Source organism: Heterocephalus glaber, unplaced genomic scaffold (genome assembly GCF_053883595.1).
Source record: "Heterocephalus glaber isolate CG9 unplaced genomic scaffold, H.glaber_assembly_v1.0 deba00000613, whole genome shotgun sequence".
NCBI classification, from domain to species: Eukaryota; Metazoa; Chordata; class Mammalia; order Rodentia; family Bathyergidae; genus Heterocephalus; species Heterocephalus glaber.
In genome coordinates this window covers 2,426,277-2,443,657 of record NW_028258152.1, presented here as the reverse complement: position 1 = coordinate 2,443,657, position 17,381 = coordinate 2,426,277, and the positions used below count along the sequence as shown (strand labels likewise).

Genomic DNA, 17,381 nt, shown 5'->3' with positions numbered 1-17,381 from the left:
ATATGTTTTTTCTCTCTTGCTGTCAACCTTTTAAATGTCTTCCATTGCCCTGTAAATTTGGGTCCAGGTCCAAGAATCCTTAACCAAGGTTTCCCAACTCTTTCTCAGGACTGTCGCTGTGCTGGGGACTAAGCATTCAACACATGGGGCTTTGGTGACATTAGAAATCCAAGCTAAATCCACCTTACCTAACTGTCACTGCTCTGCTTGCTCCCTGCCCAGTCTATATTCTGGAGGAACACGACCCAGATCCCTCTTGTATTGTGAGAACAGGGGACACTCTCCGGGCCTTTCATGTGGTCCACACTGACCTCAGACCCAGTGAACATGTGGTTCTTGCTGCCTGGGTATTAGACCCTGAACACAATATCCCAAAGTACTGTGCTTCTGCATGTTGTCTAAGAACTAAAGGAGACTGGAAAGTCTTAGGAGGAAAGTCTCTCCATCATCTCCCACTGACCTTTCTGTCTTTCAACTTTCTCCCCCAAGTGGGTCAGTTCTAGTGAGAAACTAGAATTCCTCTGTCCAAAGCAACCCATAAAACCTGGAAAAGTCACTCTCTTAGTAGCTCCTTTCCCTCCAATGCCTCTCATGTCCTGCCCCATACCCAGGGAGAAGGAATGCCTTACAGAGATACAGAAAAGTGTTTGAACAGAAAGACCACGCTGAACCCCTAAGTTTAGTAGTATTGGGTCATAGCTCCTTTTTATCCAGTCATGTTCTTCACAGCTACCCATTTCTTTCAATAGACTTAGAATAAAAACAGACAATTTTCCCTGAGTCGTTGGGTGTTCATTTCTGAAAGCTCCCAGGTCATGTAAAACTTTGTAAAATAAATTTGTTATGTTCTTCTCTCTTTTTTTTTTTTTGAATTTTTTACAGTTTATTAATCCTCTTGCAAAAAACCTGCAGTCACTGCAGACAGGCACTGCAAAATCTTTACTCCTTTGGCTCTTCTCCGATCTCCAGCTCACTTTTTGCCAGCACCAACATTTGCCTTTGCAGTGCCCCTGACTTTCTTCATTCTGTTCTTGCGTTCCTTCCACTGCTTTCTTGATGTTCTTTTCTTCTCATACAGGCCGTGTCTTGCAAGTCTATGTTTGGGTTCATTTTTCTTCGCATAATCCAAAGAATCATAAATCATGCCGAAGCCAGTTGTCTTGCCATCCCCGAAATGGGTTCTGAATCCAAATACAAAAATGACATCCGGTGTAGTCTTGTACATTTGGGGGAGTTTTTCCTGAATTTCTGTCTTGGGTACTGTTGCTTTCCCGGGATGGAGGACATCAATGACCATTTGTTTCCTTTGAAGTAGTCGGTTGGTCATGAACTTCCGGGTCCGGATAGTTACCGTGTCATTCATGATGGCAACAGATCCTCAGGCAGCCAGGGAGGAAAAGAGCTGTCCTCCTCTTGCTAATCTGTCTTTTGTTATAGAGATGACAGTCATAACCCTTGCGGTAGGTGAGGAGATGGTATTACTTTTCCTCCACTTCACTGGAAACACCTTTTCTTGCTTTACTTATTTCCTTAGCATTCCTGAAACTTAGTGCCACTTATTTATCTAATTCTTTTATTCACCTGTGTTAGTCAGCTTTCTATTACTACAACAAAATACCTGAGATAATCAAGTTAAGCAGGAAAGACTTATCTCGGCTCACAGTTTCAGATGTCTCAGTCCACGGTCACTTGGCCCTGTTGTTTGGGGCCTGTGGTGGCATCATGGAGGGAATGGTTGTTGGGAAGCAGAGAGGGGAAAGAAAGGGGCCAGGGCCCCAATGTCCACTTCAAGAGCATGCCACCAACGACCTAACTTCCTCTAATTAGGCCCTGTCTCTTTCAGGTTGCACCACTTCTTACCAGCACTATGTGCTGGGGACTAAGCATTCAACACACAGGGCTTTGGTGACATTAGAAATCCAAGCTATAAGATCCTTTCTCAACTCTCAGCTCCACAGAGGAAGATACTGAGTCTGCTTCTGTTACCACCTAATACAGTACCTGGCCCAAGTAGAAGTTCAAAAATATGTACAGCATTTGGATTGAAGAGATTAGGGTAAAACTGCTTCAGAACTATAAAGGCTAGATTTAATACTGGTGATTTTTATTTCTCCTTTCCATCTCAGAATAACCAGGAAGGAATATTCTATTATCATTTGAACTTCAGTGGAACTTATTTATCTCTGTATTGAAGCTTCCAGGCATTTGCATCTTAAGCTTTTTATTTATACCTGCAGAATGAAGGTATTTGTGCCTCTTTAGAGGAATTTCAGACAGAAGCCAGCAGGTGGGTTCATTAAGGAAGCAGCAGAACATTCTCATCACTATTTTTATTTCTTTTTTATAGATTAGAATCTGAAAAACAAAGAGACAAGCTGCTGAGGCCAAAGAAAGTAGATGCCATTCCCTTGTCCCCTTTAAAAAGATCAACCCCGGGTTCCCCATGCGAAGGAGGGGAATGCTGAAAGCAGCTCTGTTGGGTGGGAAGAGATAGAGCTACCTTCAGAAACCCTGAGATCCAAGCCCTTGTTAACCCTGGGACTTTGAATACTGCCTCAGTTTCCTCATTTGTAAAACAGAGATTGAATCTCTGATCTCACAGGAGTATTTTGGAGGTTAAATAAGATTATCTCATTGGAACACAACTTAAAGGAGAAGAGGTTTGTTTTGGTTCGAGGTTGCCATCCAGGGCTATCAGGCTCTAGGGCAGAAGCAGCACTGCAGAGGCTCATAGCGGAGGAAAGCTGCTGACATCATGGAAGTCAGTAAGCAGAGAGAGAAGGGTTGGAGTGGGAAGCACGTCCTTCCCGATCACACCCCAAGGGACCTGCTCTTCTGACCAAATCCTACCTCCAAACAGCACATCCAGCTGTGATGCCTGCCATCCAGTTACTTTCCCTGAGCACCTGAGAGGGTTAGGGGTCATTCTTGATCTAAATCACGGCAAAGATACATATCAGAAAACTCTTTGTAAACTACAAATATAAGTTAATGGTGGTGTGATTATGCCAGGGCACTGAACTTTCCCAAGTGCAAAGGTAAGTAGGTCTTTCTTTCACTGGGAGCTGCCTCCACCAACGTAACCTGGGTGTACGATCGTGTACCAAGAACAATGCTGATTAAGTTCACATTTCTCCCTACTTCCGTGGTCTGTGAATTCATAGAGATGGCCCTTAGCCATCTGCTGCCCTAGTAACCAGCACAATGTCAAACATCCAGTCTGCTTTGAATAAACATGTATTAAATGAACGTAAGGTGGGAAGCAAGAAGAAGGTAGAACGGTAGGAAAGGAGATGGAGGTGGGGTGGGGAGGGTGATTCCCTAGTGAAATTTACCAGATATTGAGAACAAATAGAAGTACTTTACTAATTAGAGTGAGCTGGCCTCTCTTGGCTCAAATCCCAACTCCTAGGACTTGCCTGGAATAGGGCCAGCTTTGGGGATGGGAATGGGGAAGAACGGAAATGCTCTTGGTCTGTCTAGGCTTAATTCAGCTTTGGTGGTCTCTCAGTGGGGGCCCCTGCTGAGCCCTGGGGGCAGTTGGATAGTAAGAATGCTTACATTGGGGAGCCTTTCAAGAGATGCATGCCCTGGTCTCACTTGCAAACAAGATGGAAAGAAGTTTCTTTTTCCAGTCCCCTGAAACAAACACACACCTATCTGCTATTAAAAACTTGCTAGGTCCCTGCTGCATGCTGGACTGGGTACTGGGGTGATATAAAAGGAATCACACTTCAGGCTCATTTCAAGCAGAGGAACATGCCTGCTCTTCCTGTTGGGGGCAATGACACAGGTCCTGGTGGGGGAAGCATAGAGCCCTTGCCACTTGCCACCTGTCCTGTTACCTCTCTCTCCACTACTCCTAGCTTCATCCTTGGCCGCTGGGTACCAGAGGAAGAAACACAGTGCCAGAGGCTGGGGGACTCTTTTTAACCCTCCATTTGCTGGGAAATTGCAAATCACAGTGAAGGATGCTGGCCACGCAGCAAACTTTGGGACCCAGTCAATAGCTTTTTACAGCAATCTTTTCTGGAGCCAACAAATAAGGAAGAAATCATTCCTTTAGGATCAAAAAGTTATTTTGTTTTGTGTTTTTAAAGGCAAGTGGCTGTCCATTATGAACTGAAAGTAATTCTCCTCCCATTGTTAAGCTACCTGAGGCCAGGGAGGTGATCATTTAGATATTTTTCTAGAGTCAGAGAAGAATGGCATGAGGACCCGTCTTCGCTGCTGATCACCTCTTACTCATGTGGCATCGCAGTAGTCAGCTGGTGCATTTGGAGGCTGAGGGAGGAGGCCCTGAACTGACAGCTGAGTGTCCTTCAGCAGACGAAAGACCACTTCAGGACACAAGGCGCAGCCACAGCAGGCGAGAATGGTAATTACTCAGCAGGGCCTGGGCTCCTCAGTGAATCTATCTGCTCTTCAGCTCTTTCCACACAGAAAGCAACAGCCTCCTTGTCACTGAAAAGATTGCACCAGAGCCCCAGTGTTGACAGAGCCATTTCTGTTGGAGCCACTTTCTCAATACATTTAATAAGCAGGCGCTGCCAAGGGTCCCCGCCAGCCCCATGCGGGGCTTCGGGACACCTCAGTGAGGGTTTGCTTCCACTCCTGCCAAGTCCCTGTGAGTCCCATTTTCAGAGGAGCTGCAGCCAACTAGCTTTCAGCAAGGCCCCTCCCACCCTCCCCTGAGGTTGGTGAGCTGGGCAGCTCCACTGTGAGGCCTTTCTTCCCAGGCCTGTAGGAAAGAACCAACGGAAGCTGCTTCCTCTCATGTGTGCAGCACTGCTGAACAAAGGGCCTTGTGTGAGCCTCTGCATCTCGAGCATGGGCTCCGCTCGGAGTGTCTGGCTGGAGGGTCAGCAGTGTGGCCCAGGGTGTGCACTGGAATACAGATTGCCACCGAGCTTTGGGAAAGTGCCCATCCTGTGGCTGAATCTGGCTGCCAACAGCTTGCAGGCCTGCTTGCTGCATGGCCAACATCCTGCTTGGTGACTTGACAGGAATCCCAGGCTCTCTTTGAAGATCAGAACTCCGGCCTCACTGTACCCAGCAGGGACGGCTGCATCTGGACAACTGAGACACTCTTTGTCATTGATCAGCCACTTTGGCGATCTTGGAACATGCAAATACAAACTCCTTCTGAGCCTCTCTGGTTACTGCTTTTCATCCATAGTCTCTCTCTGCAGCGTGGGGCTTCATTATTCATGGAAAGCCACAGCTCTGCCTCGCACGCTACTGTCTATCACAAAGGGCTGAAACACCAGATTCTGGTAACGATAAGGAAAATCAATCAGTGGGCTCTCCTTTTATTATCTAAACAGCCACCGCCACCTTAAGAACAATTAGTGACATCACTGTGGGACTAGTGGAGATGAAATGTATCTCCTGGATTTGTCCTTTTCATGCAACCGTACAAGCAATTTGCAAAGTAACACAGACTCCTTAGCATGGAGGGTGGCTGTTCATGTGTCTCTTATTCTCAGGAAAACTGAAAGCAGGACAAGTAGGTGCTTTTCCATCACATCTGTGTGTCCTAGCTTTCTCGTGACCTGGAGTCCCCTGATCCCTCTGCCTTCTCCCATTGATCAGGGAGAAGATCTCTCTTGCCTTTTCCCCTTCCTTCTCCTCCCTGGACCTAATGGCTCACCAGGTCTTACCACATCTCTAAGTTCCTCTCCACCCTCAGTGAGCAAAACCCATCCTGGCTGCACAGGGCCCTCTGCATCTCCTGACTTCCTCTCTGAGACTGAGCACTCTGAGGGGCCCCAGCTCACTTACATAGTCCAGGCCACTACGAACCCCTGCCCCCTGCCCCCATTGGGTCTTTGGCACTGCTGATCTCACCTTTAGCTGCTCCTGGTGAGTGCCCCCTCTTCTGCTCTACCGAAGCCTTCTAAGTCCTCTGCTGTGCTCAAGCCTTCCCCCAAACGTCCAGCGGACACACTTGTTTCTGATGCCAAGATCGCCAGGCACAGTTGCCCGCACCTTCCTGTTCCCTCCTTTCAAACAGCTCCGCATGCACACCCCCTCTTGGGGCCCGATCCTCTTCCTGTGCCCTTCCCTCTGTCCCTTGATGTCGTGGGCAGATCTGATGGTCATCCTCTGTTTCACTTTTTAAAATCCCCTCCATCTCCTTCTTTGTCTGTGCATATACTCAAGTTTCATGTTCCACGTCCCCCTCTGGCTATTGCTCAACTTCCCTCCTCTCCTCTCCCAAACTTCTCGCTGCCTGCACCTCCATTTATTCAGCTCTTTGTAATCTGTCTTCTGTTCCCAGCCACCAAGCTACTAAAACTGCTCTCACTGAGGTGACCAACAATTTCCCTGATCATGCATGGAGTAGTTTCAACCCTTTCCTTTCCAGGACTTTTTATGGCATCTGAAACTATGGTTTGCATTGGTTGAAGCTTCCTGAACCCTTAACTTCCATCCCTTGTGCTCTCTACTCTCCACTGTTGGTCTGAAGTGCTCCCTTCTCCCCCAACCTGCCACATGTGGGTTGATGTCCCCTGGGATACTGTTCTGACTCATTGCACACCTCGCTCCACCACACACACTCCCTGCTGAAGCTCATCCTCTCTCCTGGGATGTGCAATAACTCCCAGATCCCTCCCTGGAGATGAGCTCTTTGCTCCTAGCTTCTTCCATAGGCACCACTATACATCTGCAAAATCACTGAGGAGGCAGCCATCACTCCCCTGTCAAAATGCTCCCTTCCCACAGTCCCCACCCTACAGGGCTGGGGGTGTTGCTCCTCCAGTCCTTTCGCACAGCGCACACTCACCCACTTAATCACCCTGCCTGCCAAAATATCTCTGCTAAGCCCTCTCCTCCTCGTCCCTTCTCAGTGGCTCCAGTACCACCCTCTTGTCGGGCCCTACATGACAGCTTTCTGGATGGTTGCCCTCTTTGCAGACCTTGCCATCTTCTGCCTCACTGCCAGGATGGCCCCTCTAAAATGTGAAATCGGACTTGTCTAATCCCTGCTTACACCTCTTTCATCACTTTCTTCGGCTCTGGACTCTGCAGTTGACGCACAATCTGCTAGGGCCAGAGCTACTGGCCCTTCTCCAGCTGTGAGCTTCCTGCTCCTGCACTGCCAGATTGCCTGTGCTCTCTTATTTCTTCCACAGCCCAGGGGGCCCTGGCTTCCTCCTTCTCTGCCCACTCATCTCTTTACCGGGCTGACTCTCACTCGTCCTTTAACACCAGATAAGTTGTCTTTCTTCGCCTCTCTTCCACAACCACCTTGTGAATGCCCCTAGAATACCCTGAGTCTAGCCTCCCTCTTATGAAGTGAGTTCTAACTGACATGTTCAAGTCCTGATCTCAGAACCAGAATGGAATGTGACGGGATGATGCGGGCGGAGATGGGGACCATGCTTTACACACCTAGGAACACTGAAGCTTACCAGCAAGCTTCCAGGAACCAAAGGCAGGGCCTGGATCAAACTGTTTGCCTCCATCCCTTGGAAGGAGCCAACCCTGCCAACAATTGATCTTGGGCTTCCAGCATCCAGAACTGGGAGATGAGACTTTTCTGACCTTAAGCTACCCCAGTTTGTGGTACATTTTTATAGCACTCTTGAAAGTGGATACATCTACCATTCACTACTATATTGTGTTGTAATTATTTCCGTGATGACCACTCCCTCTGCGAACTTCCCAAGGGCAGAGTCCTTCAGAGCCCAAAACAGTGTCTAGAATATGTAAACACTCAGCCAGTGTCTGATAAATGAATTAATGAAAACACAATACTCCAAAAAGTCGGACAAGCCACAGGTTAAGATGCTTAGCTGATTGGTGGCTCTTTGTTCCCTAGTTTTCTTTTCCTTATGGATTACTTTGGAACTGTCCGTGTCTTCCTGTGCATTATGGATGGATGCACTGGTTATTCTCCGGTTGTCCTTCCAGAGGAATGTTCTGCCCTTTTTTGTCCATTTTGTGGCTGTGGCTACAGGTCCTCCTGGGTGGTGCTCTTCCAAATTCCAGCTCTCGCTAAGTTCTGGCCACTCTACTTTGTCCCTTCCCTTCGTTCCCCCAGGCCTGTGGATGGCTAGGACATCTCACTGTTGCTAGTCCCCACAGCTTCATTCCTTGTCCTCTGAATTCTGCCCACTCCTCTGTAAATAGTTTCTTTATTCAGGGCTGGTGAGCCATCTGTTCCCTGCTGGGACCCTGACAAATACAGTTGGTAGGCAGGTGGGTGGGGACACAGATGATAACCATGGTTCAAAAATAATTGCTTGATTTTGTTTAATGATCTTTTAAATTCCACTGCTTAACTCCCTCCCCGTTCTCTTTTCCAACCACCACATACCTAGCAGTTTTACATAAAGCCTGCTATTTGACCTATGCATTTGCTATGCATCCTACTAAACATAGGCGATACTTAGTTTAATTCAACATTTTATTGAACACCTGCAATTTGAAAAACCCAGTGATGGGCACTGGGTTTCTAAAGATGAAAAGATCTTGTTCCCACTCAAAAGATCTAGGGTCTAGTGAGGAGAACAGAACAAGGGGAACACGAGGGGGTTGCTGTGCTCAGCCAGGGGCCACATTGTACATCTGCATGTACACTGAACTATGGATCAGCGCTCCCTAACTGACCCAGACATCTTAGACATACACTTGTCTTACTTTGGGTGTTTTTCACAGAACCATCTTCATCTTTGTCATCAGAGCAAGGCCTTTGGGGTGTTAAACATATACAAGATGCTCATGGAAGATGTTTTGGTGTCAAATTCCAATCCATATTTTCTCCTTTCCTAACATGAGAACTTTGTGCTGATAGGATGTTAAATGATCAGCTTGACAACCATTTCCAATTCTGGGTTGTCACAGAGAGACTCTTCTGAAGCAGTTCCCTAAGCCTCATTGACATCCTACTGAATCAAAACCAGAGGGGAGGAGAGGGCCCAGGGAAAACTGGGTATCAGGACTTTTTTTTTTTTTTTCATGAGCCTATTCCTTCTAGTTGGGAACCATCATGCTGGGGTAGCACCTGTTTAGAACAACTGTAATTTAAATAAAAGGTTTTCTGATTGTGATTCCTTGGCCATTTGAGTGTGTCATACTGGCATAAGGATGGACATACAAATCAATGGAATAGAAGTGCAAGTCCAGTTCATATTTATAGCTAGTTGATTTTCTACAAGGGAGCCAAGACTATTCGGTGGGAGGTGCTTTGACAAATAGTGAATGAAAAACCATGAGTTTGGCCCTTGACCTCACATCATATACAAAAGTAAATTAAAATGGGTCGTTGATCCAAATGTGAGAGCTAAATTATAAAACTCTCAAGAGAAAAGGGCAAAGATCTATGTGACCTTGGTTTCTGTGTGACATTGGTTTCTTAGATATGATACTAAATGCTCATCAAATCAGTTTGACTTTATCAAAACGAAGAACTCTTGTGCACCAAAAGATACTATGAAGAGTATAAGACAAGTCACAAAACGGGAGAAAGTATTCGCCACTCATAAATGTGGTAAGAGATTAACATTCAGATTATATAGAACTCTTCCAAGTCGACAATATCAATAATAAACAACCCAATTTTTTTTTAAAAAAATGAGTCAAGTACATGAATGAACTTTTCCTCAAAGATCTATATGTGAGTAAAAATCACATGCAAAGATGCTCACCATGACTAGTTGTGTTAGTCAGGATTTTCATTGCATTGGTTAGGATACTCCAGAGAAATGGGATCAATAGGTGAGATGGATGGATGGATGATAGATAGATAGAGATAGATAGATGAGAGGGGATTTATTATGAGAATTGTCTCACATAATGATGATGGAGCCTGAGAAGTCCCATGATATGTCGTATAAAAGGTGGAGAATCAGGAAAGTGGGGGGCGTAGCTCTGTTTAAGCCCAAGGGTCCAAGAACCTAGGGGCTGCTATGCAAATATGGGCATCCGAGGCCAGAGAACCCGAAGTTCTGATGTCTAAGGGCAGGGCAATGGGTGTCCCAGCTCCTGAAGACAGCAAATTTGCCTTTTATCTGCTTTTTTGTTCTATTCAGTCCTCAAGCAGTTAGATAGAGCCCACTCATATTGGATAGATTGGCTATTCCTTACTCAGTCTATTGCTTTAAACACCACTCTCTGCCAGAAGTATCCTTACAGACATACCAAGCAATACTGCTTTCTCAGCTTTCTGGGGGTTTCTTAACAGTCAAGTTGATATCTGAAATTAACCATCATTACTGGGTGTGGGGCCACCTGCCTGTAGTCCCTACTCAGAAGAATGAAGTGGGAGTTCGGAAGCAGGACTGAAGCAGTTCTGGCTGTGAGTTCGAGGCCAGCCTGAACTGCAGAGTGAGAATCTGTCTCAAAAAGCAGCCCTTCTCCCATAAAAAAACAAAATCAACCATCCTTTTAATCATCAGGGAAGTGCAAATGAAAACCCCAGAGGGCCCCTAGTAAGATGAGGATAATAAAGAAACATGCAGGCACTAAGGAATGTTGACGAGGGTGTGAGGAAAGTGGAACCCTCCAACACTGCTGGTAAAATGTAACCTATTTCAGCTGCTGTGGAGAATGGTTTTGGCAATTCCTCAAAAAGTTAAACATAGAGCTATCACATGACCTAGCAAATCCACCCTCAAGAGTTGGACACATATGTCTACACGAAAACTGGCACATGAATGCAAATGGCACCAATATTCATAGTAGCTAAAAAGTCCAAAAAAAAAGAAAAGACCAAATGTCCATTGACTGATGAGTAAGAAAACAAAATGTGATATATACACACGGTGGAATATTATTCAGTCATAAAAATAATGAAATACAGACCCATGCCACCATGTAGAAAAACCTTGAAAACATTGTGGTAAGTGAAAAAAGCCAGTCCCTAAAGACCAATTTTGAGATCAGGTGAATTGCAACAGAGGGCTCCTGTTTGATAGCCATGATGCCTATAAGTAACAGTCACAGAATATCTGAGGAGAAAAGGACTCAGAGACATGTCTCCTGTCATCATTCACAACAGTTCTGTGGCCTCATCAGCTGTAGCTCTGGAATCTGCCCATATCTCTCTGCCCTAGCAACTACCATCCTGGTCCAAGTCACCACTGAGGCCTGCCTGGACCATCACAATAGACACTTAACTGATGCTCCACTTTCTTTCTTCTCCTCGGTATGGTTTAGATCTAAAATGTTCTCCAAAAGTGCATGTTTTCAGAGATGTGGCCTTTGGAAGGTAACTGGATCTCGGGTGTGTTACCTTTATCAGCGAATTAGTCCACTGATGAATTCTTGGCCAAATGTGCCGTTAGGAGATGGGGCCTGGATGAAGGAGGTGGGTCCCGGGGGCTACTACCTGCAAGGGTATATTCTTGTCTCTGGATACTCCTTTCTCCCTTTGCTCTGCCTCTGGCCACCATGAGGTAAAATCCTTTCCTCCATCATGTGTCTCTGTCATGATGTTTGTTCCTTGAAGCCAGACAACTATGGACTGAACCCTCTCAAACCATGAACAAAAATAAACCCGTCCTCCTTTAAGTTGAGGGTGTCAAATATTTTATCTCAGTGATGGGAAAGCAACTAATACATAACTCTTCCTCTATTCTTTGTAGTCTGCAGAATAATTATTTGTAAGTAAATCCATCTTGCTATCTCCTGACAAAATCCTTTCAATGGTCTCCTATTGCATTTATAATAATCAGTCAGACCTTTCTGGTTTTACAAAGTCTTGCAAAGTATGGCCTCCAGCCTCAGTCAACTTTTGCCTTTCCATCATATCCAGCCACAGTGGCCTTCTTTTCATTTCTAGAATGTACTTAGATCTTTCTCATCTAAGTTCCTTCAACTCCAATGGAGCCTTTTGCAGGAATGCCTTTCTTTGGGTCCCTTCTCATGCATTCTGAGCTCAGAGGAAACCTTCACAGAGTGGTCTCATCTGTCAACCTTCCTACAAAAGCTCCTGGTGTCTCCACCCTCACGGTCACATGGCCCCATTTCTCCTGTATTAATCGTTTTTGGTGTAGAAAATTAACTTGTTTGCTTCCTTTCTCCTTCTGAAATACAAGCTCCTAGGGGAAGGCCTTGCCCAGTCCAAGTTTCTCTTCTAGTGTCAAATATAAAGTCTGACATGTTCCAGGTACTCAATTGATACTTAGTGAAGAGATGGATGAACTTATGGGCTTGTGCCAGAGTAAATCTGTTCAACTTGTTACGTGCACAGGGAAAGCCAGATAAGATCTTTCTATGTCCTTGTCTTCCTTATAAATTATGAATTGTGTCTTCACACACTAATGTAAAAGCCTGGATGTAGGTTTCTACCAGTTTTTCACCCCTCACCCTTGTCGTGCAAAAGAGAATAATGTCCTCCTTTAAAGGCAGCTAGACTTCTCAGAACTTTTGCTCCTGTTACTCAGGATTTTCTTTTCTTTCTCTTCTGCCCTCTTTCCCTGGTTTCCCTGAAAAGTTATGTTAGTTGAATAGTTTACCATCAAATCCTTTTTCCTGTTGCTTTGCAGGGTAGTTTCAGAAGCCTCATGATTCTGTTCTGAGGCTCTAAATGGCTGCACTTAATTTTTAAAATTTTATTTTATCGGTACATGTTTGCGGTACATCACAAATACATTCGGTGTGTGTACTTGGCACATACATGACACATCTCATCTCCCCCATGTCCCCTCCAAATCCCTCACTCCATATCTTAGTCTCCTTCCCATTTACCAAAGATCTATCTCCCTGTTTCTTATTGTCCCTGTTATTTTCTCTTTGATATATTTGTACTTTGGGTTTCTCATATGAAAGAAACCATCTGAATTTTAAGCTTGTGTGTCTAGATTTATTTCACTTAACATTATAGATTCAAGGTGCATTCATTTTCCTACAAGTGGTTCCAGTTTATCCTTTATGGCCAAGGCTCTGATTGGCTGCTTTCTAGCTTTTGACCTCTTTGTAAAATGATTAGTGATCTGTACACAAAAGCTTCCATAGAATGGCTGAAAAACCCACTAGGTGAAGGCCCCTTGTGGTGAATCCTTTTTGTAAATGGGAAAACTGTCCAGGTTATCTCCCCTGTAAATATGGGTTTCCCAGTTTTGGAAGCTGTGTTGACCGTGCCTGTCTCATTTATATGAACCTCAAACCTCCAGTTGCCACATCTCTCTCCTTTCTTTGGGTCTTTCCATTCAGTCATCTGACATACCTCTATTGAGCACCGACTGTGTGACACTGAAATGAAGAAGACAGCCTCTGTGTGCAGGGATGTCCCTCTGATGATGGTCACAACTCAGTGTAGTGGACAGAGAAGCCCCGGGAGATCAGGGAGCACTTTTGTGCTTGTCCTTGAGCTATTTGGGGGAAGATGTGGGGCAGACAGGCAAGCAGATGGGAGGGGAGAGGTCAGGGCCTTAGCTGAGCATGGATGTGGGCACCAAAGGGCTGAGGCTGGAGGAATCAGTGACCCAGCACCCACACAGAGGACTCGGTTTTTATTCTTGCAGTGAGCCACTGACACACAGAAGGCTGTGGAAACCCGCACTCCTGTGGAAAGTGGAGCAAAAGAGAGGTAGGGCCAGTGGCAGAGAGACATGTCAAAGATATCAGCATTGTCTGGGAGAGAAATAACAAGGCTTTGGACCAGAGACTTTTATCCCTGGCATCTGGAGAAGGGCTCTTTACTGGGCCTTGGTGAATGTAGAAGCCCTTGCATAAAAATGTGCTCATTTGTGCATTTTCCTGAGAAGTGGATCCATAGTGTTATGGTTTGGATTTGTAATGCTTCCCAGAGGCTCAGTGTTAAGGCTTGGACCCCGGGGACGGCAATGTTCAGAGTGGGGGCTTTGGGGAAGTGAACAGATCATAAAAGCTCTGACCTCATCAATGGATTAAATACGGATGGATTAATAATTTGAGGGGTGAGTGAGACCTGATGAAAACTCAAGAGGTGGGACCTAGTTGACATCCACGAGTCTTTGGGACACACCTCTGAGACTAGAACTTGTCTCAGCCTCTGCTTCTTTCCCCCTGTGCTCCTGGCTGCCATGAAGTGAGCATCATTGCTCCTCCACCTTCTCACCATCATGATGCTTTACCTCAGGTCTGTTGCAAAGGAACCAGCTGACCATGTACTGAAGCCTCTGAAACTGTGAGCCAAAATAAACCTTTCCTCTTCGTCAATTGATTTTCACAGTATTTTGTCGCAGTGATAGGAAGCCGATTAACACATAAAGCTTCTACTGCATTTAGAGGGATCCATAACACTGAACCGATACCATGATGGTGAGGATGAGAGAGATCAGATACCATAGCAGAAGGACCGAGAGGGTGACAGATGGGATATGGATTGAAGGAGAGGGAGGAGACGTGATCAAAGGCCAGGTTTCTAGCTTGGGCTATGACTCAGAAAATTATGTATCTTTTACCTAGAATCCTGGAGGAAGCAGAGTTTGGGGACAGACGTAGGAGAAGGGAAAGAGATCATTCAGTCATGGTTTATTGAACCTTTTGTCTGTCTTGAGCATTGATTGTACTAGAAGCTGAGGATCCAGCTCAATACAGAAACATATTTTAGGAAGGGTGAGCATACAAATAAACACATTTATGTTGGGTAGTGATGGAGGCTTTGGAGAAAGATAAAGTGGGGTTAGGGGCTGGAGAGTGACAGGCGCACTGCTGTACGCAGGCTGGGCAGAGAAGCTCCTGTGAACAGCTGGTATTCAGCAGAAACCTGAAGTGAGGGAGAGGGGTTTGTGGCTATCTGGTCTGGGGCAACAGCATGTCAGGCAGAGGGGATGACCAGGCAGAAGATTCTTGAAAGCAATATCCTTGACTTATGGGGGGACAGCAAGGAAGGCAACGTGGCTTGAGCATGAGAGTCATGAGGAACAAACATATTGATGCTGAAGAGGGGTGGAGTGAGACCAGATCGCTTGAGCCACAGAGCCTTGAGGACCATGGCAGGCTTTACAGGCAGTGTTTTGAGTGCAGCTGGAGCACTACGTAGGGAGAAAGATCTCCTTCAGTTTGAGGCCCATGGAGTTTGGAGGGGTATATGAGGCATTCAGGGGAAGGGGTGCAGCAGGCACTGCTGAGAACTCCACAAAAGACTGAGGACTTGGGATATGCTAACGAGACTCATCTCCACCCGGGTGGTAGTGGAAGGTGTGTGTGTGGGTTTGCCTTGGAACGCTGTACCGTGTGACGAGACAAGGAGGCACCTGAGGACACTGGCAGGTGAGAAGTAGAGAGAAGAGAAGGGATTTATGAAGAAAGCTGGAGAGGGGAGAGGAGATCTGGGGGTGGGGCGTCATCTGGGCAGTGAAGGAAAGATTCTGAAGGATGTCAAGAGTCTCAGAGGCTGCAGAGAATAAATAAGGACCAAGGAGTCACAGTCTACAAGGTGGTGCAGAGAGACTGGATGTAGACTGAGGCATAGACAGACAGATAGCTGGAGCAGGCATCACTCCACACTGGCCCTGACTTTGCACTGCCTACACCTTCTGGGTCTTGCCCATTGGGCTGATGGCCAAGCTACAGGCTTAGTTATCATAGGAGAGATATCTCATACCAAGCAGTGGACTGGGGACAGGCAAGGAGGTGGTGATCCTGGCATCCATGCAGACTGGGAAGGAAACAAAGGCAGGGAGATTCTGAGGGATGAGGGAAGCAGACAGAAGCTCAGGCATCTGAAGCATCTTCCGAGATTGAGCTCGGAAAGGTAAAGGGAGTGTGAGTGGATGGGGGAGTTGGAAGAATGGGAGGTTGGGCTCTCAGTAAGAAATTGGAGCGACAATTTTGGAGGAGAAAATACAGAAAAGCCAAGGGTGTGGTTCCAGGCAAGTATAAATAAATAGACAAGAGATGAAGTTCACTGGCTTCAAGGAGAAAAAAAAACAAAGCAATTCTGCTAGGGTGAGTTTAGTGTCTAGGGAGGCTGGTAGATTATAAGATGACAACGGATTAAACATGGTTTGCCTAAATAATTTAGCAGGTCCCAAGCTGTGTGTGTGTGTGTGTGTGTGTGTGTGTGTGTGTGTGTGTGTGTGTGTGTCTGTGTGTCTTTTTAAATGAAGTGAAATAGAATAAAATAGAAATTATCAGAGTGTATCATTTTTAATGAAAAAAGAATGCTTCAAGAAACTTTGGCTTTCATTGCGTGTGTATGTGTGTGTACTGGGTCAATATGTAAAATGTGTCTTTTACGGGTTGTGATTTAAAAAATTAAAGTTTGGATGACATAAAAGCAGAATTTTTGTGGGAAGGAAGAAGGGTGTGTGTGGAAGGTAAGGCAAGAAGCTTTGGGCTGAGCTTCTTTTGGCCTGGGCCCCAGGGAGCCCTCGAGAATGGGCAGAGCCCACTGCGGGAACCATCAGGAAGGTTCACATGTGACCATGAAGGAAGCCGCCGGGGAGCGAGGCTCCAGAAGCCCCAGGAACAGGGTTCTCCCGGAACAAGCTATCATGGAGAACGGCATTATTTCCAGACATGTGTTCCAGTCACAACACCCAGGAATCCTAACACTGAAACAATCAATCAAATACTCTTGTTTTGCAAAGGAAGCAAGGGCTGGCTTAAATTTAACTCTGAAGACACAGCAAAATCTGGCAGTGCAGGCCTGTGGGTGCTGACTTGATTTCTTATACAGAGGCTTCCCTTCTGAGTCTCCTGTGAGCGAGAGGGTGAATGTCTGCTTTTCTCCCTCGGCATAAAGTTTATTTGAATTTTCCCTGTTAGGCTGCCTGCTGTTATTTTCCCCCTTATCTTTTATTCTATTTCATTACTGTGCTGTGAGACGCTTGCCTGGCCTATGGTAAACCTGGGGACTACATACTTCGGTTTATTTGCAAAGATAAAAACAAGAAAAAGTGGATCATAGATTCCCCAAATACTGCAGGAAGTGACCTGTAATTTGCAGATGGCTGGTAAGGCCGAAACTGATTGGTTTTCTGAACATGGATTTCTACTTCCTCCTGAGCAAGCAGGAGACTGTTTTCCCAGTCTCCCTTGCACTTTGCCATGACTGCGTTGTAACCAACACAGGGTTGAGGAGGAGTGATACATACTTTCAAGCCTGGCCCATAAAAATTTATCACATTCTTTTCTGTCTCTCTTTCCCTATTTGCAGGTGAATGTCAATACCTGGGAGGCATTGGAGGCCAGAGTGTGAAGATGACAAAGACTTTGGTCATCTTAGGGTTTGAATGATTTCATGGGGCAGAGACCTCCTTCCTCATCCCTCCCACGCCTAACTTGCTGGATTTGATATGAACAAGAGAGAAACCTTCATTGTGTTAACCTCTGAGCTTTTGCAGTTTTGCCTGTTACGGTGGCTTGCATTGCATTCTCTGTGATCCCTTACTCTTGTGAGTGCTTAGATGGTCAGCCTTACCTGGCAACTGGAGATCATG

General features: G+C 45.9%; 1 protein-coding gene across 1 annotated transcript; it reads right to left on the bottom strand.

The window, feature by feature from the left end:
* Positions 1 to 905: 905 nt before the first annotated feature.
* On the bottom strand, positions 906 to 1,423 carry LOC101717299 (small ribosomal subunit protein eS24). The gene has a single exon (XM_004869183.3). The coding sequence runs from the start codon at positions 1,361 to 1,363 to the stop codon at positions 971 to 973; it is 393 nt and encodes a 130-aa protein (XP_004869240.1). The 5' UTR covers positions 1,364 to 1,423; the 3' UTR covers positions 906 to 970.
* Positions 1,424 to 17,381: the final 15,958 nt, after the last annotated feature.